Below are 25,620 nucleotides of genomic sequence, written 5' to 3' on the forward strand. Positions count from 1 at the left end.
CACACACACACACACCAGACAGTGGTGGAAAATTATAGCCAGAAGTAGTCAACCTCGACCTTGTGATGTCAAACTAATAATAAAGAATAATATCGTTCGTCTTCAGATACACAGATGGTCTGATGAGCTCAGGCAGACCCAACAACTGGTCACCAGCTAAACTGCTATTTATGTTCAGAGCATGACGAATATATTTCTGCTCAAAAAGGCACAAAATGGTTGTTTTTTTTACTGGGGTTTGCTGGTTGAATGCTGGGATTGAGATTCCAGCATTTTTTCAGGAATTCTCGTCATAATCCGGTTTTGTTTCCTCCTGGGATTTTTACCGTGTGTGTGAGGTGCCTTCTCCAAACCTCATAAACGCTATTGTCATAGCTAAATTGGTGTTATTATAGTACTATAACAGTTATGTGCTATAGTACTACTACTGTACAACCACTGTGAACTGTAGTTAAGACATAGATGCCCATATTACCACTCAGATGTAAAACTGGTGAGGATATGCTGGAAAAAAAGGGACTAAATGATTCTGTATTATGTTTTTCTCTCCTAACAGATATTTAAAGGGACAGTTCACCATAAAATGAAAAAGAAACACCTTTTCCTCTTACCTGTAGCACTGTTTATCCATCTAAAATATTTTAGTGTGAGTTGCTGAGTTTGGGAGACATCGGTTTGGTTCGTTAAAGATGTCTGCCTTCTCTTATATATGATTACATATCCAGATGTGCTACTCGACTTGTGGTGCTCAAAATACCAGAAAAACACCCTAAATTTAAAACACAAAAGCAAATGTCTTTTTCCAGAAATCATGACCCAGTTAGAGACAGCCAACATTCAGCTACGCCTGCCAGGTGTATTTTGGTAGACCGAAAATAGTTAATAAAAGTGCTAACAACAAGTCAGGATTCAACTCCCAAACTTGACAACTCACACCAAAACAATCTAGGTAGACAAATAGCACTACAGGTAAGAGAAAAAAATGTATTTTTGGGATGAACAGTCCCTTTAAGGAAAATAACATAACCCCAGGAGGTGTGTGAAGTGTCTCCATATAAATCCACATCAAGAGAACATTTTCTCATATTGATTCCTTCACTGTGCACCACATTGTGTTTGCTTATGTTTTGTTGTGCTTTCAGGAGGTGGAGATGAAGTACAACGAGCTGCGACAAACACACAGTGACCTGGCTACTGACTCAGACGACAACAATGGTTTGTTTCACGTCGGAGCAATCGACTGATGTTCATCCACATCCATCTTTTGTACATTTACAGTAAATCAATAAACACTCTGTTTGGTATTTTTCAGATGGGATTCAGTGACGAAAGTCTTCCCGCTCCCTCCTTCGTATCAGCCAGGTCTAATTTTACTCCATGATTACTTTCTTCTGGAGGGATCCTTGACCATTTAACACTGATGTCGCCCAATAATGGAGGCCGAATGCCTGATCTGCCACTTCAGACATTTGTGACAATCAGTGGAGGACGTTTTCATCATTATTATAGGAATGTTCCACTATAAACTCAAAATCCTTCTCAGGAGAGACACTGTGGAATCACCTGAGGACAATTCAGTTGCTTTCTGCTATAATAATAATAATCAACTGCATAAATTATCTTAAACACTGGAGATATGACATGGAACAGGGCAAATGCATGTACAGCAGAGAAGCATTAAGAGATGAAAAGAGACTTGAAGACTCTGACAGTGACCACGCTGAGGATCTGGAAGGTTCAGGACTCACTGCTGTAAGCTTGATATAAAAGTCTGCAATAGGAGATAACCTCTACTGTACATATTCAGCCTGGCATGCCACATAGTTGAACATACTTAAAGGTAGACTTCCTTATTTTGTAACAGCGCTGAAAAGTTAAATGTTAAATGCCAAACTTTTACTCTCAATACACTGATTATGTTTTGAAATTTGGCAACACACAAGAGGCTGTCTTCAAAATGATTATTTTATGTTGTATGTCTTTAGCCTAGCTAAGCATAAAACTGGATTTGAGGGTGAACAGCTACCAACCAGCACCTTTAGAGTTCACTGATTAAAATGTTGTATCTTGTTTGTTTCATCCATACACAAACAGAAATTTAAAAATGACTTTATGGATGGAGTTTATGGTTTTTCAGGGATTTTTGAAGTGCTGGACGGATGGATAAACTGTTGTCTGTCATAAAATAGTCCCACTAAAACCACAAATTGTTTTTACATTTATGTTTCTGTACGTATTATTGTTAATTAGTGAGCTTTAAAGGTGTTTTTAGGCAGAGCCAGGCTAACAGTTTCCCTCTACTTCCAGTCTTTGTGCTAAGCTAGGCTAATTAAGTCCTAATAGTGACCAGTCACTCTCAGAAAGAAAGCGAATAAGCATACTGTATGTTCTCAAGATTGCAAAGTAGTAAGCCTTCAAGCACATGAATAATACCATTTAAATTTGGTTATAGGAGGCTTGTGTACGTGTTCAGGTTTAATAGACTGTACATCATTTATTTGGGAACTGACCACAAATATCCAATGAAAAACAGTCCTATTTTCAAAGATAAAGACACTTCCAGTACTGTTTATTTGTGTTCTTGGTTTGAATATCTGTGCAAATAGCTTCAAAATTAAATGATGTTCAGCAGCTGACTTTAAAGTCCCTGATTTTCAAATTTCCTATAGCACTTGAATGTAGCATAATACAGCAGACAAACTTTGATCCAAGTCTGCCTACAGTTCACCAAATTTGAGCCAAATTAATACAACAATAAAGAAGAATGATAAGAACAGAAGTCAAATGGAGTTTGGCACATATACAGTAAGGAAACAGATTTGGAAAATACTGATTGGTTTGTTTTTCCAGTGAGTGCTGATGAATGCAGTGAAATCTGTAGTCCTCTGTCATCTTCCTGGTAGGTAGAACAGAAAAACAACTACAGCTATAAAAAGAATTATTGACATTGTGTGTAACTGCTGATGTCTTTCTGATGCTGAAGTGCATCTAAGAGCACACATACTCCATAATATAGATCGTGTGCACATGTGAATTTATTGAATTGAACTCATTTGTATTCCAGACCTTTTTTTCCTTACTTCCACTGGCCTCCATGATAGTGTGCACAGTGCGGTGACTAACTAACCTGAGTGCTTTTGTACATCTTTAAACACTAAAAACGAGTTTCTTTATTTCCCCCGAAATATTGTGAGGAGGTTTTCTCCAAGATCTCTTCAGCCTCTGCAACAGGCTCCTCATACAAACTACAAAGAGTCACTCGTCAAACCTCTGCACTTCACTTCACTGGTTGGACGCAAATATTTGTTGGCCACAAGACTGCACAGACGACATTATGGCTTCGATTTTTGAACGAAATAGATAAAACAAATTAAAAAGAAAAGCCTGAAAAGTCAATGTAGACTAAATAGATTGTTATGGACTGTTTTCAATGTAAAGGAATATAATGTACAATTATGACTGTATTTTAAAGGTTTTGTGTGTTGTTGTTTTTTTTTACACCATGCAATCATGTAATGTTTTAACACAAACTACTTAAAAAGAGGGTAAAGTATCCATGCAGCATTAATCTGTGTCATAAATGTTCCAAATGTTATATTTTATTACGTTGTTATTAACCCTGTTAACATGTTTGCTGACGTTGTTGAGAGCACAAATAGCTCCTCTTAGATGAGGAGATTTTAAGATGATCTGTTGTTAAAAATGAAGGAAAGACTGAAAAAGGTGTCATTTTATTTCATTTTGGGGGGCTGGGGTTTGATGTTGGCATCTTATTTATCTTAAATATATATCCGTCTGGAGCTGGGACATGTCCACAAGTAGCATTAAAGAAACAATCCACGCTGAAATTAGCAGTAAACATCAGTTCCACAAGTTGCCTGCGGGTCTTTGATAGTTAAATTCCGTCAGCGACATCAGACCTGTAACAAACACTACTGCTAGCTACAGAAGCTAGGAGAATCAGATCGGCAAATGTCGATTTTAGCTTTTTACTTAAATTAATTTATCATTTTGAATTGGTTAATCCATCCACCCAGCCCAAAAACTATTTTTAGAAAGTAATGATAAATAATTCTACAGCATCTACATCATCGCCCCTACTGGTTTTCCATCACAAGGTCCAAACTTTGGTCGGTATGATCGTGTCTCAGGTATAACATTTCATTTGATGTGGTATTAAACATGCATTTATTTTTATTTATTTATTTATTATTTAAATCTTTAATGATTATTAATTAATAGATTTTACTTGGTTAACCTGCAGAAACAGTGCTGTAGAATCAGACATCCTTCTAGATCGACCAACAGTCTGTTATCATTGTTTTTGTGTGTTAAAGTTTAAAGGATAAGGCTGTTATTAGTCTATATTTTTATGTATTCTCATGAAAAAAACAACAACGTGTTAGCATGTATGTGGTATTCAACCCTGAGAACTTTGGTTCCTACCACAGACATAAATCTTCAAAAAACAGGTCACAAATATGTAATTTCTCCTTAGTCATACTCCTCAGTCACACAGTGCATTTGTTGGGGACTATTTTCAGTCGTGGATATTTACACATTTGGTGTCCTAGTGCAGTGGTTCCCAACCTGGGGGTCGCCAGAGCCTAATGGGGGGTTATTATAAAATTTGGGTCGTTATAAACGTGAGAAATGATTTCTTGTTGGAATTAAATTCAGTTACTGCGTGTGGGTCCAATCAACTCTATGCCAAATTTTGCGCATTTTGTTTAGTTGAGATGTTTGACAAGATGACAGGAAGAAGAACAAACAGATGTGGCTGTGGGTTGAATGAAAGTCGAGGACCAATTAGGGAACAAACTGCCACATTTACTTCAAGTTCATTCTAAAACTTTTTTCCATAGACGCTTTATTTTGACATAAACTCATGCTTTCATAGAACGTCAACTCACATTTCAGTTCTTAAAGGATGATTCTGAAAACTGAAAACATACAGTAAACACAGGTTTGGTGGATTGAGGTAAAGTTAAAAATATGGCTCATAGCTACAAGAAAAAATTATTTATAAATCCTATCCTATAACAGATCTGGCATGAAAACAATATAGCAGCGGCATCAATCACACAAGCATCACAATCATTGGTACAAATCAGCTAAATCAAATCACACATCTGTCATATCTCAACACTGTTTCGCTGATTACTTAAGTAGGCTTGAGGATTTATTTAAGCCACACAGACAAACAAATGAGCTTTAGCTAAACTTAAAAAAAAAACAGATCAGTTTTCAAAGCACACTCGGTAGACCGGAGTAAAAAAGAGAAAAGCAGCTTGACACATTGCCTTGTTTCAAGACGCAAAGCATTAAAGACGCTCTATCTATATAAGTGTTGATGCAATACATTTTTATCACGAGTTAAACCACAAAAGTTGGTATGATTACTAGGAAAAAAGGGCTGATTTGACTCGGTGCTGCAGTAGAAGAATACGTCTTTTTTCACAGCAGACATATATAAATGTAATAATAATAATAATTTAACTAATCTGTTTTTTGGAAGTTCATCAAATTTATGGTATATTCCATTTGAATTGGGAAGTCAGAATTTCCAAGTTCCCAAGAACCTCAAAATCCAAGATGGCAAATAAAAAGTTGTAGTCTGTTTATTAGCACTTCTGTCCTTTGTTTTTCCTTAAATCAGTCATACACACTGTCACTTATGTCTGCGGACATGTTTGTATGAGCAACATGTAGCGTAATGTGTTGTAATCAACTGGTCTTGCTAACAATGGCTAATGGATAACCTGGCTGGAGCTCGGTTTTCCAACTTGGGTGTAAGCTCCGACTTTGTACGTCCCATTATGTGCGCTATTTCTGGTTTCTGGTTTGTACCATAAAGCAATCCTATGTAAACAGGCTTACTTATGTAGCACAGAGGCAGGGCACAAGCTCTGTAAGCCGTTGTTCCTGCAAGAACTGCGAGGACTTTAACTTCAATCCAGCTTTTGTGTGTTGATTTCTTTGAGTTTGTGGTTCTCTATCCACTTTTTATACTTAGCCCTACTTTTCTTGTAGCCAAATCTGGCAATGTCCACCATGAACACCCAGGCCAGTCCATACATAACCACGCCGCCGACCTTCATGATCAGCGTGGTCCTGGGAGAGGTGATCTCACAGTAAAACATCACCGTGCCCACTCCCACGCGCACAGTGGCAAACAGTAAAATAAAAATCAGGTCCACCGCGTCGCCCAGCAGGCTTTCGTACAGGCCCAGCTGGCGGAGGAACCAGCGGGTCTGCAGCAGGGGGTTGGTGATCTCGCTGCCGAAGATAACTCCACAGGTCTCGCAGCCTGACACTCCCATGAGCAGAGCCAGCAGGATGCCCATGATGCTCGCAGCGTGGTGCGCCAGCATGACAGGGCCCTCCGTTTGGTTGAATACACACCAGCACATATCAAAGAAGAAGTAGCCGAGGCAGACAGCCAGGGCGAAGGTCTGGAGCTTGGTGTTTTCTGTGCCTGGAGGATAGATAGGAACAAAAAGAGAGTTAAAAGCAATGTGAAACTGTCTGCTTCGTGCCATAAAGCGATTTCCTGTGTAAAACAGTGCGTTTATTTGTTAGGATCCAGTTAGTCTTCCTGGGGTCCACAAATCAACACATTAAAACACATTAAATCTCACAATCAACATGAATGACAAACATAAAACATATAAGAAATAAACAAAACATAACAAAACATTAGCATGTAAAGCTAATTTTTGTCCATTTTGCCCATATAGTCTTTCAAAGATGATGCAATGTGTTTCTTTATTTCCTTTTTAAACATTGATTTATGTGTTAATTTAGTCAGTAACAGCGGTAAAGAATTCCATGTTTTCATTACTCTACAAGCTACTGTGCATTTAAGTAAATTTGTGTTTGCCTTAGGGAGTAAAAACAGACCTTCTGTTGCCTGTCGGTGGCATATGTATGGGGCTCTAAATTGTATTTTTATTGACTGCACTGCTATGATGGTGTTTAAGACTGTAAAACCTTCCATGTACGGTATGTGTACATCACTTTAATGTTGGTGGAGCTGATTTGAATTACTCTATATACTGCTGTGTAGCTTAATCTGTTGTAGTGTCAACATCATCATATTTCATTTGTAGTACAGAGTAGAAAGTACAATATTTACCTCTAAAATGTAGTTGAGTAGAAGTGTAAAGTAGCATAAAGTGGAAATACTCAAGTAAAGGTCAACACTGTGTTTAAATACAGTACTAAATGTGTTTAGTTATTAGTTTATTAAAGGTTAAATGAATAGAATCCATTCAGACTAACACCAATTGTGCTTTTCAGTGTTCTAAACACAGTTTATTATTTAAACAAAACATCCATTTTAAATCAGTTTGTTGCTCTTGTGTGTTCATGCTGATCATCCATGTGGATTCAGCAGTAACAAGACTTTGTTACTGAGCTTCATTAACCCTAAGTGAGGACAGCAGGCCACTATTAGAACCAGTCTTTATTTATAGTCCTTTCAAAGCACTCACAGAATGATTCCCAATCAGAGGAGACACAAACAGTCTCACTAATTACAGCCTGTGTCTACATTTCTGATATAGGAGCTCAACATATAAAACAATTTAGCATTTTAAGTTGCATTTATAGACTTTGAGTCAAGTTACTTTAAATGTTTTTGTGCATATTGTTCATCACTGACCTGCATGTGTAAGGGGCCATGGTCCGTCTATGAAGACGACATACGCTGTGAGCAGCACTATCAGGACCCCGTGGGACAAAGTGACCAGCCGACAGTTCCACTCGGGACTCCGGTGAGCGAAGGTGCAGCAGAACAACAGGTAGAGACAGAACCAGCCAATCAGGCTGCAGATCACCTCCAGTACCGGCATGGCTGTCTGTGTGGGACGACTGGAGTGAGTTCACCATACGACTCTTATCACCATTGGCTAAATAAGAACCACATACAGCTTGTTGTGCTTTCACTTCATGTCAGTTTAAATGTCATTTGTATATATACAATTTGAATTAACAAAGGGCTCAAATGAGGAGGTTTAAGGTCTTTTAAAAAGGTTTATTCTTAAATTAAAATGTTTGTATAAAACAATGTGCATGTGACATTAATATGTTCATTAATGTGGGAGTGGAGGCGGGTGTATAACCAGTTATAATAACATTAAGTTACACTTGTTGGCAAATAAAATAACCGCAGTGTAGAAATACTCTATTACAAGTAAAAGTCACAAAATATACTTAAAGTACAGAATGTCCTTATTTCTGTTTACAACTACATTATAGAGTGCTATGAACCATCTATTAAATATTTGTGTAGTACTTAATAGGGGTTCAAATAAAATGTCTAATAAATAGTTTAACAGGAGCCAGAATTTGTTGCTAAACCATATTTTAGTTTGGGTAAATAACATAATATAAAAAATAACACTTGTGAGTGCTTTTCTGCCCATGAGTGCTGGGTAATGTTAACCCAGTGCATTAGTGCTTTAATGACCCAAATTGAGAGGGAGTTGACCCAGTGACCTTTTATTTTTTTAGCATGTTACACTATTACAAAACACATAACTGTCATGTGCAGCACTCCACGCTCACATACCGTGTCTTACCTTTATATGCTGACTCCTCTCAGTTGTCCTCAGATTCAGGATACATGAAGAAAACAACTCCAACGGTCAAACGCGGCCTCGGCCTCCATCACTGTTTATGCTCCATAAAAGGCATGAAGACTAAAGCTCAGCACATTTTAAATGGACACATGTTCAGCCCGTCAAGATGACAGAAATGCCATGTGCAGGCTACTATGGACAGTTAGTGGATCCTTTATCCCTTCCCCCTGGATCTCAGACCTGATCCTCTTAAAGGATTACAGTCTTTTCTGCAGATACCTGCTTTTAGATGGGACGGGTGGCGTGATTCTGCAGCTGAAAAATTTGAGTTTGCACATATACCCCATATCCGAATGTCTTTATATTGGCTACTAATACAAACCAGAGCTGTGTAAATCCTGCTTTTGACTTTCTGGTCTAATTCCTTTAGGTTCTCTGGATGAAATAAAAGTTTCCAGGACTTCTTTCAAGCAGGAGAACACAAATATTCAATAACATTCTTCTATGAAGCTGAAGTTCTGATGTCCTGCTATTTGAGGGAGAAAACATATTCTTTGTACTCCTTATAAACTGGTAAAATAGTTATAACTGGTATAATAACACCAGTTATAATCCAGAAGTTGTGGTTTACATTTATAGACATGACAGTGAAACAGGATGAGGAGTGTAGTCGATATCCCATAAACAACAGCCAGAATCGCTGACGTAGTGAGCGGGACAGAAATACAAGATCTTTCGAATACTGGACACAGTCTGGTGTTACTTTTTAAACTTTATTTTCCAATTTACATTCAACCAATTTGCATGTGAAAGCTTGAATTGAAAATAAACCTGCATTGTGGAGAATATAATGTAGATGTGGAGCTCTCCACATGGTTCAGTTACGTCAAAGATTGATCCTGGATCAGTGTGCCCCCCTCCCCTGCAGACACTGACATGATGTCTTTAAATAAATATAATGAATAAATACGTGACTGAGGTATATGGGACCACAGCAGTAATTGAGTGTATGCAGTTTACATGCAGGTAAGTAGTTTTCAGGTGTGACTCTGCATGCAGCCTGTGAAGTGAATTAACCCACTTCCAGAGTCGCTCTAATCTGACACAAGACTAGGTTATTGGTCAGTCGTGGACAGTTAAGGCAAGCACAGGTATGATTTAGTCCATGCAGTTCCATAGAAATATTTAACAGTCAGTAATATGTTTGGAAATAATATTTAAGTTGATGAAATTGAATGGTGCAGTCAGCTGTAAATATAGCTTTTATGTAGGATAATGTAAAAAAAAAAAAAAGGGGTAATTTTAACATGTTAAATAGATAAAAGCTGTACTTCCCTGCCTAAATGAAAACCACATAATGAATATAGAATATTTTTTAATAAAAAAAGAGGGCATCTTCGCACATGATACTGCAAATACTGAGAGACTTTGAATTCAATCGATTAAATTAAACTTTGTTATCAAATTAAATTTGATTTCATAGGAAACGTTGCCACTACCTGTTTGTAACACCAAAATGTGAGATCCATGTGTGTTTCAGGAGATATAAGACATCCATGTCCAGTTGTAATGTTTAACAGGCGGTCCAGTGTTATTATGTTACGCACTCCAGTCCAATAGGTGGAGCAATGCTTCTGTAATGTGAGTAAAACGGAGGGCAAGGAGAACCGTGAAAGAAGAACATTTCTCCTTCCGAGGTTAGCTGGGTTAACTAAAGATAAACACTTGATAATGACATTGAAATATATTATTACTATTTCAGCTGGTTCCCATCAGATTCTGTACAGCAAGAGTTAGTTCTTCATCCCGTGAAACACGTTATAAAAGGCCGGTCCGACAGGAAGCAGAGGTAAGTTAACCCAGAGTCAGTGGCTGCATGTGGAGAGAGCGGAGAGAACACGAGGTGAAACTCCGTTCATATTACTGAGAATTTAACACTCCCATGAATATTGTCAAATTTATATAGTTTTTAAAACATGTTTAGTTATCTTAATTGAATGATTATGAGCCGCTTTCTCATTCGGCTTTAATTACACATACAAAACATCACTTATCTTAGGGTAATTTTAACATATTAGTCGTTTCCCATGTTAGTTCGTCCATCGGTGTCATGCAGGTGTTCGCCAAAGTAATGTTGGGAGTTACAACGGGGCTCGCTGGGGTTGACGTGGTTAAAATTGAAATTTAATTAAAATATAGACCTGCTTCATATGCCGAATTTACAAGTGAACCCCCACTAATATTTGAAGTCTTTTAAAGTCTTCTAGTGTCATATGTTTCATTTTGAAAAAGGCTAAGGTAGCATTATTGTCACAATAAGTGAACGGAATTTGGCGTTTTTACATTTTCTCTTCAACACACAATAAGAACTATCACAGGTGTAGCTTGCTGACACTGACTGTTAAAATTAGAGCTGAAATGTTTTTTAAAAGTCATGACCAGAAAGCTATCATTATTTAATGTTGTTTTGCAGGTTCAACATTTTTAAGTACCACTATTTTTCAACATTTGTCTATTTTTACAATTTGTTTTACACTAACTTAACTTCATCTAACGACTGCAACTGCAATGGTGTATGTAATTGAAAATGAGGAAGTAGTTTCTACTGATGTATTGTCATATGAATTATTTACAGAAATAAAAGTCTTAAAATAGCCTTTCATTCGTGGGTTGTCTTCAGGCTGTATTAAACTATTACCTGCTGTTCATTACAGTTTTATATAGGCCTGTGTTGTCTCTCTCTACAGGATGGCTTTTCCTTGTGTGCGTCTGTGCAGTCGACACATGAGCGCCGGGCTTCAAGTCTGTGGTTATGCGACACTCAGTAAAGCACCCAGACCCAGTCCCAGGCCGCAGGAGAAAAGCAGCACTGGTCCAGTTTTTCAGTACGTCGGCCAGCACAAAAAGCCCAACCACAAAGTGTTTGTATGGGGCTTCAGCTTCACCGGTGCTCTGGGTATCCCCAGCTTTGTGGTGCCGGACAGCGGCAGGAAGAAACCCCGCAAATACCAGCTGACTCCTTACCGGCTGGAGACCGCAGAGCAGGTGAAATCAACATCATTTTATTGAGCTTCACGGGTTAGGCTCTTTTAAAATACACAGTAAATATCGGGGTTTATTGTTGTGTGTCATTTCAAAAGGGTTTTAAATCAAATCAGATGTACTGCTGCATTATTGGAGCCTGGAAATTCTCACTATATGCTGACTGGCAGTGTTGTTCAACCAATATGAAACATGACGTATATGTAATTTTGATCCTTAATTGATATGATTTCTTCAGAAAATGATCATTTATTTATTTTTTTATGAGCAATACTTCCATTTTAATCATAATATAACATAAGTACGCAGTTTTGATGCTATTATTGTTGTAGTTTGCTTAAATGATGTCTTAATCCCCATTTGGACAAGATTTATTTCTTTTATGAGATTCTGGGTGATTTTAATATTCTATTGTAAGATTGTTAAGATCGTTTTCTTCTGTTGTAGATCTCTTCTGCTGCTTGCGGTTACGGCTTCACTCTCATCGCCTCCTCGACCAAAGATACGAGCAAGCTGTGGGGCATGGGCCTGAACAAGGACTCTCAGCTGGGCTTCCAACGCACGCAACACAGCCGCCGTAAGACAAAACCAGAATCACTGCTGCTCTCCACTCTGCTCAATTTACTTTAAACTGGAAATGTAAAGCTGCACTAACTGTTTTTTTGGACGCTGTTTTGGGTGCTTAAATCCCCTGTGTAGACATTTATACTTTTTTCCTTTTTATTGAATCTTTTATGATTACCACAGTCGACAGCTTGATTTGTTTAGTTATTAACCACACCTCTACCTTTTGTCCTGTCTCTGCAGTTAAGGGCTATGAGTACGTGTTGGAGCCGTCCCCGGTCGCTCTGCCTCTCGCCAAGCCTCTGCAGACCAAAGTGGTTCAGGTTGCATGTGGCCGCGCTCACTCTCTGGTCCTCACCGACCAAGAGGGAGGTAAGACACTCACAAACTCACATCTAGCTGCCGCACGCTTTGGTTAACTTGTATGGAAAGAAAATCACTGCTATAAATCACTTAAGGCTTTTTTAGAGGAGTCGTCGCAGCCGAGTGTTCGTCACAGGTTGTTGGCAGTGGAAGAACACCTGGTATTGTTGTTTTCAACCACCTGTCGCACTGTGTGTCCTCCACCCACCACTCAGTGAAAATGAATGATTATCAGGCAGCTGGTAAATCACATCTAAAAAGCCCATGAGGGTCTTGTTTACATTCAGCAAATTAGCATACAGATGTTCTTTTTCTATTTTATTTTTGGCTTTATTGGACAGTGAAAGTGAAGAGGCAGAGTGGAAACTGGAGGGAGATGAGGGTATGACATGAGGGTATTTGTATCATTGCTGCCCTCAACATTATCTACTGTTTATGGGAATTTAATAATATTTTTATGAATTCTATTAAAATTAGTTTTTGTCATGTTTTGGATATTTGCCAAATTGAAGAGTGGCATCTTTGTGTGTTTATGTACTTTACTGTAATGCATTAAATTACCAGATTTTTGAGTGGAGTTTGGCTTGACAACAGAGAATATGTCATGGCTCACTCACATTGCACTCTAAAGCAGGGGTTTTCTTTCAAGTCAAGATCTATGGCAACTTGTGATACATTTCCAATACCTCCTCCAACTGTGTATTGTATAAAACAAGCCAAAAGAAGGAAGAGCTTGGAGGAGGGAGGGAGAGAGGTGGAAGGTTTCTGCTTTGTGTACGTTGTACGTACGTGTTCTACCTGGCTGTTATTCAGCAGCATTTAATCACCAGGTTTCTGACTGGAGTTTGGCCTGCTGAGAGAGACTGTATCATCACTAACCTATAGAGTGACTCAGTGAAGTCTGTCACTTTTAAAAGGAAAACTGTAGTGAGATGATCACTGTAGGATTCAGTCAGTGTTAATAACAGGACATGACTGTTGCAAATGAAGCCCAGCAGTAGCTTCTCAGACTCTCATATGGTGCTAATTTATCAGCTCATTCCATCATTTCTGGTAAAAACTTTTCTCACACAACAAATATTAACTAGAGGCGCTGGGGAATAAAACTAATCAAAATGTAATTTTATCTTTTAAATATTGCTTTGGGGCTTTTACTTTTACTGCTGTCTGGGACTAAATGAAGCAGACTGAATATTAGAATGAAACTTCAACACGTCACACGAGACAAGAAAGCTTATATCAGTTGCCATATTCAGGATTTTTAAAATCTGTCCCTAACCACCTTCTCTCTGTTTTCTCTCTGTTTTCTCTTTTTCTTACAGTTTTCAGTATGGGCAACAATGCGTATGGGCAGTGCGGAAGGCGGATAGTTGAAGATGAAGTCTACAGGTGCGTCCTGATGCACTTTGCACACACAAACACAATAGTGTTCCTGCTTAGTCATATTCAAGATCATTTTATTTTTTTCCATACTAAGTTGATGTGTTTAAATGTCGGTGCTGCTTTTTAAAAAAAGTTTTAATATACTTTTTAGGTTTTATTTAGGTACATATAGTTTTGGTCGTCATCTCTATAGATTATAATATCATTTTGGAAATCTGGGAACATGGTGACTGGATGTAAACAAGCCATCAGTTTAGACAGATTATTTTATTAAACCATTTTATTTGGAGGTCAAACTAAGTGAGCACATCTAAAATAAGTAATAATCCCTCAGGCGTGTGCAGCTCTTTCAATGCCATGTTCATGTCACATATCCTATAATAGTTTAGAGAGTCATGTGAGTTGTAAACAGAACTGTGCATACACACTAAAGCACTGTCCATTAAATACGGTTAATTACCTTCACTTGGGTTTGCTTTCTTTTAAACACTTCAGATATGTTGGACCCAGTCCTAATTTGAACTGTGTCCAAACATTTTTGACTTTAAAGGTCCAGTGTATAACATTTAGGAGGATGTATTGGCATAGGTATGTGTATAATCAGCTGAAAATAATGGGTCCTCTTCTATGTTGAACCGTCATGTTTCTACAGTATCCCAGGACATGTCGTGGCAAACTTCACCACTAGAAGTCACTAAATCCTACACACTGGTCCCAGAAAAGGTCTAAAATATACATTGGAGAGCATACGGTTGCTAACTTAGCTGCTCCTCAAGCATCAATTTATATTTCTCAATTAAAAGACACCCCACCTGTTGAGGTCCGTAGGCTGTTTCGACTCTGTTGTTTATTTGTGAGCGAGAGGTTGTTGAGAGAAGGATGTGACCTCTCTCGAAGATCGCTGCTGTCCTCGACTGATGGATCGGTTATTTCTGTGTCTCATGTTCAAACAGCGGCAGTCACATCATTCACAAGATAGAAGGCTTCAGCTGCAGGGTCGTCCAGGTGAGTGCAGCCTTTGTCTGAGCTGTGATGACGGATGGTTTTTGGTTGTAGTAGCTCCCATTCCCCCTCCTGTACAAGACCTTCACCTCATGTAGCTGCCTTACACCAACACCTCCCCAGTGTACACATTAAAATATAATTTGTTGCCACATCAATCACTTTTCCTCAGAACATTCAGAACAAACAGTTAATTTTTAACAAGCTTGTTTAATCTTAGTTTTCTGGAGTTGGTTGAGGTGATTAGATTTTGAATTATGTGTATTCAGATGGGATTTGTTCACTGAGGATTCACATTTTGTGTGTTTTTTAGGTGGCATGTGGACAGGACCACAGCCTTTTCCTCACAGAGAAAGGAAAAGTGTTTGCGTGTGGATGGGGAGCAGATGGACAGACGGGTCAGTGCACTTCACGACAAAGTGACAATTTCTTGTATTGGGCACAGTCAGTCCCGATTAACCTTGACAACCAGAGGAAAAATGTGTTCTCTACTCCACAGTAGACATTTCTGCTACAGTGAAGCTGTGCAGAGAGACAGTTCAATAACCACCAACTACAGTTTATGAAAGCGTAGTGAAACCACCTCAAACTAGTGCAGCACATTCTACGTCTTGGATTATTGTAACCTGTATTTAATCAGGTAATCTCAGTGAGACAAAGGTTTTTTAGTACAGCAGAAAAACAGATGAGACACAAAATGACCAAGAAGTTATTTTATTCCAGTATAAGAAATGAGGTTTTATCTTTAGAAATTCTGCACAGACTGAACCATTCTAGCTTCAGAACCATTATATATTGGTGGCAGGACTATTCATTTTTAAAGATTTAATCCTGTTTGTTTCCAAGATCTTCTTACGGCGCTCTCACCACCACCTTAAGTGTTTTCATTTTAGTAGACGTGAGCAGTTCCTCCATTGAATCCTTCATTTTGCCACTATCAAGAAATGATCATGTGAAGTTAACAACAATCTCATAAATGCATGATACGTAAACACGGATAAAATAGTAGGAGATTGGCTGAAATGGAAGCAAAAAGAAAACCAAATTGGAGCAGGAAAGTAGACACGCTGCTGGTGGAGATGTAATATTGCCATTAACCAACTTCAACCTCTAGAGCTTGTTTTAAGATGTGTTCTTAAGCTCTGTATCATTCTCCCTCGTCTTCCAGGTCTGGGACACCACAACGTCAGCCCCAGTCCGGTGGAGGTGGGAGGGGATCTGGCAGGGGTGGAGGTGCAGCAGATCAGCACGTACGGAGACTGCAGCCTGGCCGTGTCCAGAGACGGACACCTGTACGGATGGGGAAACTCTGAGTACCTGCAACTGTCTTCAGTCACTGAGGCCACGCAGGTGAGGGGAGCTAACGTCATCCAGCAGACAGGAGTGTAGGAGGGGGCAGCATCTGTGCTGTGTGACCGCTCATGTGGCACAAAGAGTTGCTTGATGGCTCTGCTGGGTTCTATTTCCACCTGTCACTCACCTGTCCAGGCTGTATAAAGGTCTTTCCCAAGCTGCTCAGTTCACAGCAGTTGCTAGTCAGATACACACAATGTGATGTTTGAGCATTTTGAAACCTCTCTTACTTTTTTCCTGTCACAGTTCCAAGTCAGATTCATCAAACTCGCTCGTTTTAACTTTATGAACGCCACCTGTTCACGAGGAAGCGTCGCTCTTAAAATGTTTTTCATTAGCATAATCAACATGGCCTGAAAGTGCCGTATTAGGCTGCCAGTTCTGCTCCATTTGTCGGTTTAATTCGCAAAAATGTCACCTACAAGTAAAAAGGACTTTACAGCGCCCAGCCTGAAGTCTGTAATATTAGTGGAGCCCAGAACAATTAAAGTATTAATCACTCACTACAAAGCCATACAATAGCAGAAATACCTGAAGTCTGACATTAGGTTGAATAATGGCATTTTGAGGTAACTGTTTTCATTTTATGCAACTTTAAAACATCTACTTCACTACATTTCACAGAAATATTGTACTTTTTACATTTATTTAGCAGCTTGTGTTACTTTTCAGATTTAAATCTTACATTAAAAACATTTGAGTAGCTCATAAATACAATGCAGTGCTTTAGTCCTAAACTAACCAGAAGTGTTTAAAGTACCTACAGTTGGCTACACATTGACATATTAAGTAATAATATCCAGTAATACAAGGCTTTTTTTTTTATTACTATAACACTTATAGGAGTCCTTGTGCATAATTAGTGTTGATAATGCTTGTAGTTTTCCATCAGTAACAGTTGTCTACTTGTAATGGAGTGTTTTCAGACCCACATCACACTGAAAGAGGGAAGTGAATATTACCTTTATATGAAGCTTTATTCATTTATTATAGGTGATTTCATTCAAATTAAATGCATTATGATTAAAACCCGTTTTCCCCCTTCAGCAGACTCTTTACATGACTCCTACTGTATAATGACAGGTCAGAAGCACTCATGCATTTTGGCTGTTCCAAAGAAAAAAGTCTAAATATGCGTGTCATGTTTGTAATTAATAACGTAATTTACTGGATTACAAAAATAATGTAATCTAATCTGAATACTTTTGGATTACTTCAAAATCAGACATTGAGAATATTTCACATTATACTAAAAAAATGGACTCTACAAATATATATTTTTTATGTTAAACCTCTGACCTCCTCAAACGCAGTGCTCAGTGGAATAACATGAGATTTCCACCATTACACCATTACATCACAAGCTACTGACTGCAGAGGGTTAATCAGGTATTGGTTATCATGAAAAAAGTTTCATATTTTTTAGAGCTGCAATATTTCAAGATAAAGAAATTGTAATAAAGTAATCCTCAACTATGTAACTATGATCTAATGACACATAGTAAGTTTATGTAAATGTAATCTGGGCTGATTATAGTTAAATATTAGTCTGATTTATATAATCCTGCCCAACACAGTACATACAGTTTATAGATGAATAATTAGTATTTTGAAAGAGAAGAGTAACAGCAGCAGTAATTCACCCTCACTGAGCTCTGGTTTATCTTTCTCTTCCAGATCAACTCTCCTCGACGTCTTCCTCTGAAAGGCTGTGGAAAGATTGTTCAGGCAGCGTGTGGAGGGACACAGGTGGCCGTTCTCAACGGTCAGTTCACCCAAATACACCCGACCAACAGCGTTCAGATACGAACACAGTCTGTTTGATATTGTGAGCGTGAATTAGATTTATTAGCTGAATTAAAGAGCTCTAAGGAATACAGTTATGTGTTCTGAGCTGATAGCTTACTCTTGTTGAGTTGTTATCTACAAAACTCTTCAGTTTTCACTTTGGTGTCAGAGGTGTGACTCCTCACATGGCCTCTTGGTGGCATCACAGATCACATGGCAGGAGGACTACCACCAACTGTTTCTGATCTATCTATCTTAGATAGGAACTGGAGCCTTTTCTTTCCCAGACTCGCTCATGTTTTGTTTTTTTACCCCCCGTTAATGGTGTTTAAATGAGAGCCGAGTCAACCAGCAGGCTAATTTCTGTCTCTGCAGACTTTTAATGGACTATTTTAAGAGAGGGTTAATGTTCACAGCTATTCAAAAACCAGGGCTTATATTTATCAAGCGTCTCAGAGCCGCAAATTAGTCCTAACTGGCTTAAAATAATCAGTGACACATTTCTGCTATATTTCTGCTATCTTGCTATAGTGCAGTACAGAACAATATATGCAAGATGTAGCACCATTGTAACTATTCCACAATATAGGATATGTCATGCAGTGGATTTATTTGTATTTACATTTAGTCAATGTTTACTCACAGCCGACTATGGCTTTGGCATATTTTTGCATAATAACCTAGATAACTGAGTTAACCATTATTTTGAACATCCTCCTTTGTGCCTGAGAGAAATAGTGAGTTGGCAGGATTCCTTGTCCTTGATCAAAATAAAATTAGCTTCATAAATATCTCCTAGTAAGTCCTAGTCTTCAGCATGAGATGTTTGAAGAAGCTTGATAAATGATTGTCCTGATTGTAGAGTGTAATGAGGTCCACTGCTTTGGTCCAGACTGAAATATCTCAGCAACTATTGGCCGGATTGATATAAACCTTTTTACAGACATTCATGAATCCTACTGTCTACAGCTAATGTGTGCTAATTAGCTGCTAATGTAGTAACTTTTTCTAAATTATAGCAATGAACATGGTAAACATTATATCCGGTTTATCAGCATGTTAGCATGCCGAGGTTAGCGTTTAGCTCAGAGGACAGCGTCACAGATAGCTATACTCACAGCAGACACACAAAGAAAAGTCCTATCTAGAGCCGGTGTTTGGTTCTAAGATTACAAAAACATAAAGATTTATACTATCAGGTGATTATACACTAATAAAAACATACCTATGAATATTATCTTCCATTTCTGCCAGTAGAGCCTCCTTAATGTTACACACTGGACCTTTTCATTTGATGGTTAGTATGTGGTACATACTGTATAGAGTTATTATGGATTTGGGCCTCAGTCTCTGTTTTCTTTATTACTTCTATTTGTTTCACAGTGTCAGTGTATAAATGTCAACTCAAGTCTTTCTGTGTCTGTGAATCTTTTAGAAAAAGGAGAGGTGTTTGTTTGGGGATATGGCATTCTTGGAAAAGGCCCCAAACTATCCGAATCGGCGACGCCTGAGATGATTCCCTCCACACTGTTCGGACGCTCAGAGTTCAACCCCTCGGTCGCCGTCGCCAGGATCAGGTGTGGCCTCAACCACTTTGCTGCAGTGACAGGTGAGAACGTTTGTCTCGCATCCCGTCACTCCATCAAACACAAGGTTTACTGAGGCTACTTCCCATGGTTGCTGCTTTAATGCTCAAATATCAGCTTCATTCTCATGAGCCTTTTTGTTTGCAGCAAGGATAAGAGATGGAAACATAAAACTCATAAACAGCAGAGTCATTCTGTCTCATCCAGTCTGAAGTGGTAAAAGTGAGGCAGCAATGTCTGGGGAAGCGGTTTACTGTTGAGTCAGGTAATTTAGTCTCTTTATGGCACTGGACAAAAAGTCTTCTCTTGTCTGCTTTTTATCTCTAAAGTGCCCTGAAAGAACGTGCGTCGTCTCTTTGTGGAGTGAATGATGTGAACAGCGAAGGATTGAGTGGAAAAAAAACCTTTAAGCCACTTTTTATTAGTCAGCCTCAAACTTCTGGACCAGGGAACAAACAACAGGAAACTTGAAGACTGAAGTATTTGTACCACTTTGCCTTGAACTGGACATTTCCTTAAAATCAGTGATTGTTTCTTTGGTTTTACACAGTGGTGGAAAAACAGTAAGTGCATTTACTCGAGGTACCGTACTCCAGTAATGCTCCAACTAACAGTTATTTTTATTATATTATTATAACTAATAATTAATTAATTAAATAATTATATTTTCTGAATTTTCAATGCCTTTCATCATCTGTGATGTGAAAACATCAGATTTCCACACAGTCAGAAAGTAAAAGTGTGGGTCCTGCTGTCAACCCAAGAGTCAATCACTGTGGACGGCAGTGGGGGAGGTTGTACCACCGTCTGGTTCAAAAGTGCTTCATCCAATTTCTCTAACAGTCATCATCAGACTGCTGCCCACGCTGTCCGGCGTCACGCTGCCCTACGTTAACTATCGCTGTTATCCACGTTTGTGGTCATTTTGAGACTCTAACGTTTAAACTCTGAGTACAATAATGCAGCCAAAAAACAGAAGTGCAAAGATTCGACTGACAAAATGCGAGTCTACTCATGACTCAAATCATCAAGTGTTTGTTGGCAGCCCTAAATGAATTACATATTGAACCTTTGAAGACTGAGTGAATTCAATGAGTGAATAGGTGACGCCATGGGTCGCCTTCCATTGAGTCTGCTACGTCGTATTGCCATGTTTCTACAGTAGCCCAGAACAGACCAACCAAACACTGGCTCAGTTTCTCCTTCACGCTACTCCACTCAACTGCTAGCTTGCAGTAAATCCTACAAATGGTCCTTTTTAAAGCCATTATCCAGTTTGATCTCATTGTTATATACTGTAATTCAGTATTGACTAAAAGCCAGAAATCCCAAAGGTTTGCATCATGATCAAAAATAAAAGTGCATAAATATAACCTGCTAAATGAGTTGACAGATATTTTAGGAGACTACAAGTTATTCATTAATTACAGATTATCCTCATTGTCTTTGTGTGTGTGACACCTTCTCTCTCAATGTTTCTTCAAAAGTTGATTTTAGATTTTATTATTTAGATTGTGTATTAACAACGACAAGGTTAACGCTGGGATGATGAGTTTAAAGGAAGCTTTGTCTCAAGATTAGCTATTGTTTAGACAGCACAGACTTTTTGTAGTAAGATATACGTATACAGGAATATGGTTGTTATCATGTTTAATGTATTGTGCATGTCTCAGAGATAATCCCAGTAAGAGGTCTGACAGGTTTCCGACTGCAGCTGCCCTGCGTTGAGGCTCAGCAGGCGCTCAGTCTCACAGCGGTCTCATGTTTGATGGTTGCGTTGCAGATCAAGGCGAGCTCTTCGTTTGGGGGAAGAATGTGAGAGGTTGTTTGGGCATCGGGAAGAGAGACGACCAGTACTTCCCATGGCGAGTAAGACAACAGCGACTCAATATTAGTCACGCAAACAAAAGAGTCAAAACCATGCAGCTGAAATTTTGGAAGAACAAACTTTTTGTCTGACTTCTTCTTTCTTTAAATCAAAGTCAAATGCATGCACTGTTTCTTCATATGAATGTGGCAGAGGAAAGGAATATGTTGAATAAAACATTTTTCCTGGAGATTCTCCTCATCCCACAGGTTCAAGTAAAGTGAAACAACAAAATGTAGAAAACGGCATCAGTTGGTCGTACGTTTCAGTATCAAAGTGAACATTTTCTGGGTGTGTGATGGATCTAAACAATCTCACCACCTGTAGGTCCCCTGTTGAGATTTCTGATAAGTCTCACAGACTTACATTAGCACGTCTCTTCAAGACATTTAACAGGATTTGAAGGCGTAGGACTCACACTGCTTCTCAGCGTTGCACAGTCTGCAATCCCTGTATCATTTTTAGAAGGTGTAGACTATCACGGTGCAGAAAGTTCACTTTTTATCCCTAGTTTTTCTGAAGTTTATTAACAAGATTAGAAAAACTGGAGCTAATCCAAAGAATCTAAAGATCAACCATGTCTGATTTTACTCAAGCGTTCCTCCTCTAAGTCCTGTTTCTCTGTGGTTTTCCATCAGGTGACTGTTCCAGGTCAAGTGGTGGACGTAGCGTGCGGTGTTGACCACATGGTGGCGCTGGCGAAGTCCCTCCTGTGAGCTCCTGTGTTCCTCAGCAAGTGGATGAAAGGCTGGATGTTTGGCTGAGCCCGCCCCCGTCCACCTCTCCCCGCTGACCCCGGGGCGCCTCAGGGAGCCGATTGGGGCCACGCTGGAGTCTTGAAGCCAGCTGCTCTCCATAGGCGACGGGCCCTCGTGTCCCTCCGTCCTGCGGTGACGTCAAACAGAGTGCAGAGCAGTCGATTCTGACACAGCTCACTTTATCCAGCATGAAGGTCGACTGAGAGAGATATTAAAGCGTAGGTTTGGTTTATTACGACTAGAGCTGAATCGATTCATAGATAATTATAATGATGGCCAAAACTATGAAAACAAGACCCAAGTCGTAATAAACCAAACAAGCTTCCCACCAGAAAAACACAGTCAGCTTTCAGGTGGTTAAAACTGTAAAAATTCTCTGTTTTGTTTGCGCTCACGTTGTTCTTTTGCCACAACACAAGGAAACTGAAGGGAAATGTGGTGAGCGAATGGAGTGATTCACTGTGGATTGAACAGACTCTCGGATGTTGTGGCACTCGGCAGGACTGTGAAATGTTTGTAAAAACATTTGAAAAGCCAGTGACAACATACACAATCCACAAAAAAATGATTATCTCCCTGCCAACTGCAGATGCAGAGGTGAAAGCACTCTGCCAGGGAGAAAACAACATTTTAAGGAATCAATTTTACACCGTGAACTCGTGTCATGAGCAGTGCGTGCGTGTTGTGCATATACAGGCTGCAGAATGCTACCATCATGGATCATCCTGCTGACAGCTTGAGGCTGTTGTTAAATCAAACGTGATGGAAAGATGTTTTTGTGTCGTACTCCCCTTCTGGATGTATAAATAACCTGCTTTTCCCACCTTAAATGTACAAAATTGCAATGGAGAAAATGCATGATTTAATATACTATATGTAAATAAATCTATTTTTATTTACCACATCAGTTGTTTGTTAATAAATACTGAAATTAGCTTTGAAATGTTTGATAAAGCTTTGTTTTACACATCCGTAAACATGCCAAACGTTTTCAATTGGCATTGTGGGCTAATTGTCCTGATGGTGGCGCTATAGCAACCGTTGTAGATGTCTCTATCCCATTTGCTCCTTCCGCCTCCCACTCTCTTCCCACTACCCCCACGCCTCTTGCCATTTCACAGATATTACAGGTATGATTGCTATCATACAAGTTCATCTATTCCCATGCATATTAATATGGAATATCATGTGCACTGAACTAGGCGTGTATCCACTCATATTCATACTCTTATCACAGTATACACTGTTTACAGTCATATTTTACATGAAGGATATCACCAAGTCAGCAGCTCTTTTTATGGCCGCTACCGTTGTAAAGGGAAGACAACTATTGATTAATAGATTAAGAGTATGTGGGGGTTTCCGTCTTGTGATAAGGATTTAAATGACTTAAAGATTTAATGATAAATTGGTTCCCCCTAAAATTTCCATCCCAGACTCACTGCTGCACTGCAGTTATAGGTAACTACTAACAACTAATAACAAACTTTTGGTACAGAGTGCACTAGTTACAGTATAAAAAGTGATTAAGTAATGCTGTCTGCAGTGATCATTTCCTGAAATTTATACAAATGCCAATAAGTTAATAAAAACTTACATCATACATTGTATTCCTGCTCCGTATCAACATAAAAATAGATTTTTATGCGCTGATTTTGTGATCTGTCCCCTTAATAATGAGCACTGAAACGTGCTTATGAGGTTGCTGTATTCTGAGGATTGAGCGAGTGATTAAGTGTTTTGCACTCTGTGTGCAGGGAGCATTTGGTGTTTGAAGATTAAAGACAGTTGTGAAGACTGAGCAAAGCAATTCTAAAATACTGTAACAATGCAAATTCATTGCTGTAACCTGGAGTCTTTTAATCAGTGCACAACAGATCCACTGACCATGCAATTTGTCCACAGGCAAGTATATAATTCAAGGTGGAGATAACAGTTTTCAATAATAAATGAATGATGAATGTTTACTTGGATTTAATTGGAGCACTTCTTTCTTTCCAAACTGTTTCCTCTGATTAGTCCCAAAGTACATAATAAATAAAGAAATTAATCCTAATTTTTTCAGTCATTTAAATCATTAACACTTACTAGATTGTGCTTTGTGGTTGTCTGAAGCTGATCTTAACCGTAACCTCGACTATAATTCACTGATATCAACCTCTGACTGTACCAGCTGATGGAGAGTTTCATTCTTACAGTGCAATAGCCCTGCTGCTGTTGTGCTTTGCTCTCCCCATTGAGTTCCTGTATTTTGGGGCCATTCATCATTGTGACAACTCGAGGGACCTCCGAGGGTATGGAAATGTATTTATGACAAAACTACTGAGTGAGCATAAAACGTCCGACCTGTGATCAATCTGCGAGGCGGGATGTGAGAGCACACAGGGCCCATTTGTAAGTACAACACAGGTTTGAGGGTGAAATCCTAATATTATTCTCAACCGTTTTCTCAAGCTGGTTTGTTAAAGTCTTTGAGAAGTCTGCTCAGTCTCGCTATGTTCGCCAACTAATCTCTGAGTCTGTGTGCCGTTTGGGTCTGAGCAGGTGATGTACTGTGGGGTTTTTTGCAGAAAACAATGCTGTAACGCTGTGGTTGAAGGCTAAACAATGAGCTGAAACTCACTGTGATAATACTCTGTAGGTTTATTAATACAAGCGACCCCTTTAACAGTGTTATATAAATACTGATTATAGCTGCTGTCAGTTAAAGTTGATTGATGAAGACCACATGATGTGAAGCTCCAGAACTACTCATCGGTAAGTCATCGTTAAAGAATAAAGACATGTTCACCTGCAGTTGAAAACAGAGCAACATGTGATTTGGTTCAACTGGGCTCCAGATTTCAAGGAAGAATTACTGGAAAGTTTGAGCTTTATTACCCAGAAATCCCCAGTAAACTGTTTGTTAAGATTTGTGCGTGATACATGAAAAGGTGTTGTTGCAATCAGTCTTTGTGTGGATGAAGTTCTGACTCACTGTTGTTTATCTCTCACTCATAAAGTTTTGATTTGTTATGTCCGTGGGTGAAGATTTCCCACCAGTGACCTTGTAACACAGCAGACTGTAAATCGATCAAGCGGAGCGCAGGGATGCATTTAAATTAGCAGCGATGAGACGCTCTTCTGTTTGCAGCTCTACTCGAGTTCTGACTTGTTACTTTGATTGTTGTGAGTTGGAACAGAGAGGAGGAGAAGTAAAATGATTTAGTAAATGAACCTAAAAGTAAAGAGTTGGCCTGTTAAAGGTCCAGAATGTAAAATATAGTAAGATCTGTTGTCAATAATGGAAAATAATATGCATAGGAATGTTTTCATTAGTGTATAATCAC

The 25,620-nt window shown here is 38.9% G+C and overlaps 3 protein-coding genes across 5 annotated transcripts in view; 2 read left to right on the forward strand and 1 right to left on the reverse strand.

The window, feature by feature from the left end:
• arhgef12b (Rho guanine nucleotide exchange factor (GEF) 12b) overlaps positions 1-3,850 on the forward strand; it is a 35,945-nt gene extending 32,095 nt beyond the window's left edge. The window contains exons 36-37 of one of the 2 annotated variants that reach the window (XM_035666470.1): positions 1,143-1,215; positions 1,313-3,850. In XM_035666470.1, the coding sequence (XP_035522363.1) occupies positions 1,143-1,215; positions 1,313-1,326 (87 nt within the window). In that variant the 3' untranslated portion in view covers positions 1,327-3,850. The remainder of the gene's footprint in view (positions 1-1,142; positions 1,216-1,312) is intronic. The other variant, XM_035666469.1, reaches the window with a different exon arrangement.
• A 2,101-nt stretch (positions 3,851-5,951) lies between these two features.
• On the reverse strand, positions 5,952-7,856 carry tlcd5b (TLC domain containing 5b). The gene is made up of 2 exons (XM_035667094.1): positions 7,667-7,856; positions 5,952-6,478 (listed from the first exon to the last, which is right to left on the reverse strand). Exons 1-2 carry the CDS (start codon positions 7,854-7,856, stop codon positions 5,952-5,954), a joined length of 717 nt encoding a protein of 238 aa, XP_035522987.1.
• A 2,396-nt stretch (positions 7,857-10,252) lies between these two features.
• rcc1l (RCC1 like) lies at positions 10,253-23,195 on the forward strand. Of its 2 annotated transcripts, XM_035667213.1 has the most exons (12): positions 10,253-10,434; positions 11,333-11,630; positions 12,075-12,204; positions 12,435-12,563; positions 13,877-13,943; positions 14,891-14,942; positions 15,253-15,337; positions 16,108-16,289; positions 17,970-18,057; positions 19,516-19,689; positions 21,450-21,535; positions 22,172-23,195. In XM_035667213.1, exons 2-12 carry the CDS (start codon positions 11,334-11,336, stop codon positions 22,247-22,249), a joined length of 1,368 nt encoding a protein of 455 aa, XP_035523106.1. In that variant the 5' UTR covers positions 10,253-10,434; position 11,333; the 3' UTR covers positions 22,250-23,195. The 2 variants fall into 2 exon arrangements, with proteins under 2 accessions (XP_035523106.1, XP_035523107.1); XM_035667214.1 differs by lacking the exon at positions 21,450-21,535.
• Positions 23,196-25,620: the final 2,425 nt, after the last annotated feature.

This window comes from Morone saxatilis, unplaced genomic scaffold (genome assembly GCF_004916995.1).
Source record: "Morone saxatilis isolate NCDOM2014 unplaced genomic scaffold, NCSU_SB_2.0 Contig20, whole genome shotgun sequence".
In the NCBI taxonomy this organism is placed as follows: domain Eukaryota; kingdom Metazoa; phylum Chordata; class Actinopteri; family Moronidae; genus Morone; species Morone saxatilis.

Coding starts and splice junctions, on each gene's coding strand:
- tlcd5b (XM_035667094.1), bottom strand. CDS start 7,856: ATGCCGGTACTGGAGGTGATCTGCAGCCTGATTGGCTGGTTCTGTCTC. Junction 6,479..7,666: donor ATGGCCCCTTACACATGCAG/GTCAGTGATGAA, acceptor TCTATCCTCCAG/GCACAGAAAACACCAAGCTC.
- rcc1l (XM_035667213.1), top strand. CDS start 11,334: ATGGCTTTTCCTTGTGTGCGTCTGTGCAGTCGACACATGAGCGCCGGG. Junction 12,205..12,434: donor ACGCACGCAACACAGCCGCC/GTAAGACAAAAC, acceptor CTGTCTCTGCAG/TTAAGGGCTATGAGTACGTG. Junction 12,564..13,876: donor CCTCACCGACCAAGAGGGAG/GTAAGACACTCA, acceptor TTTTTCTTACAG/TTTTCAGTATGGGCAACAAT.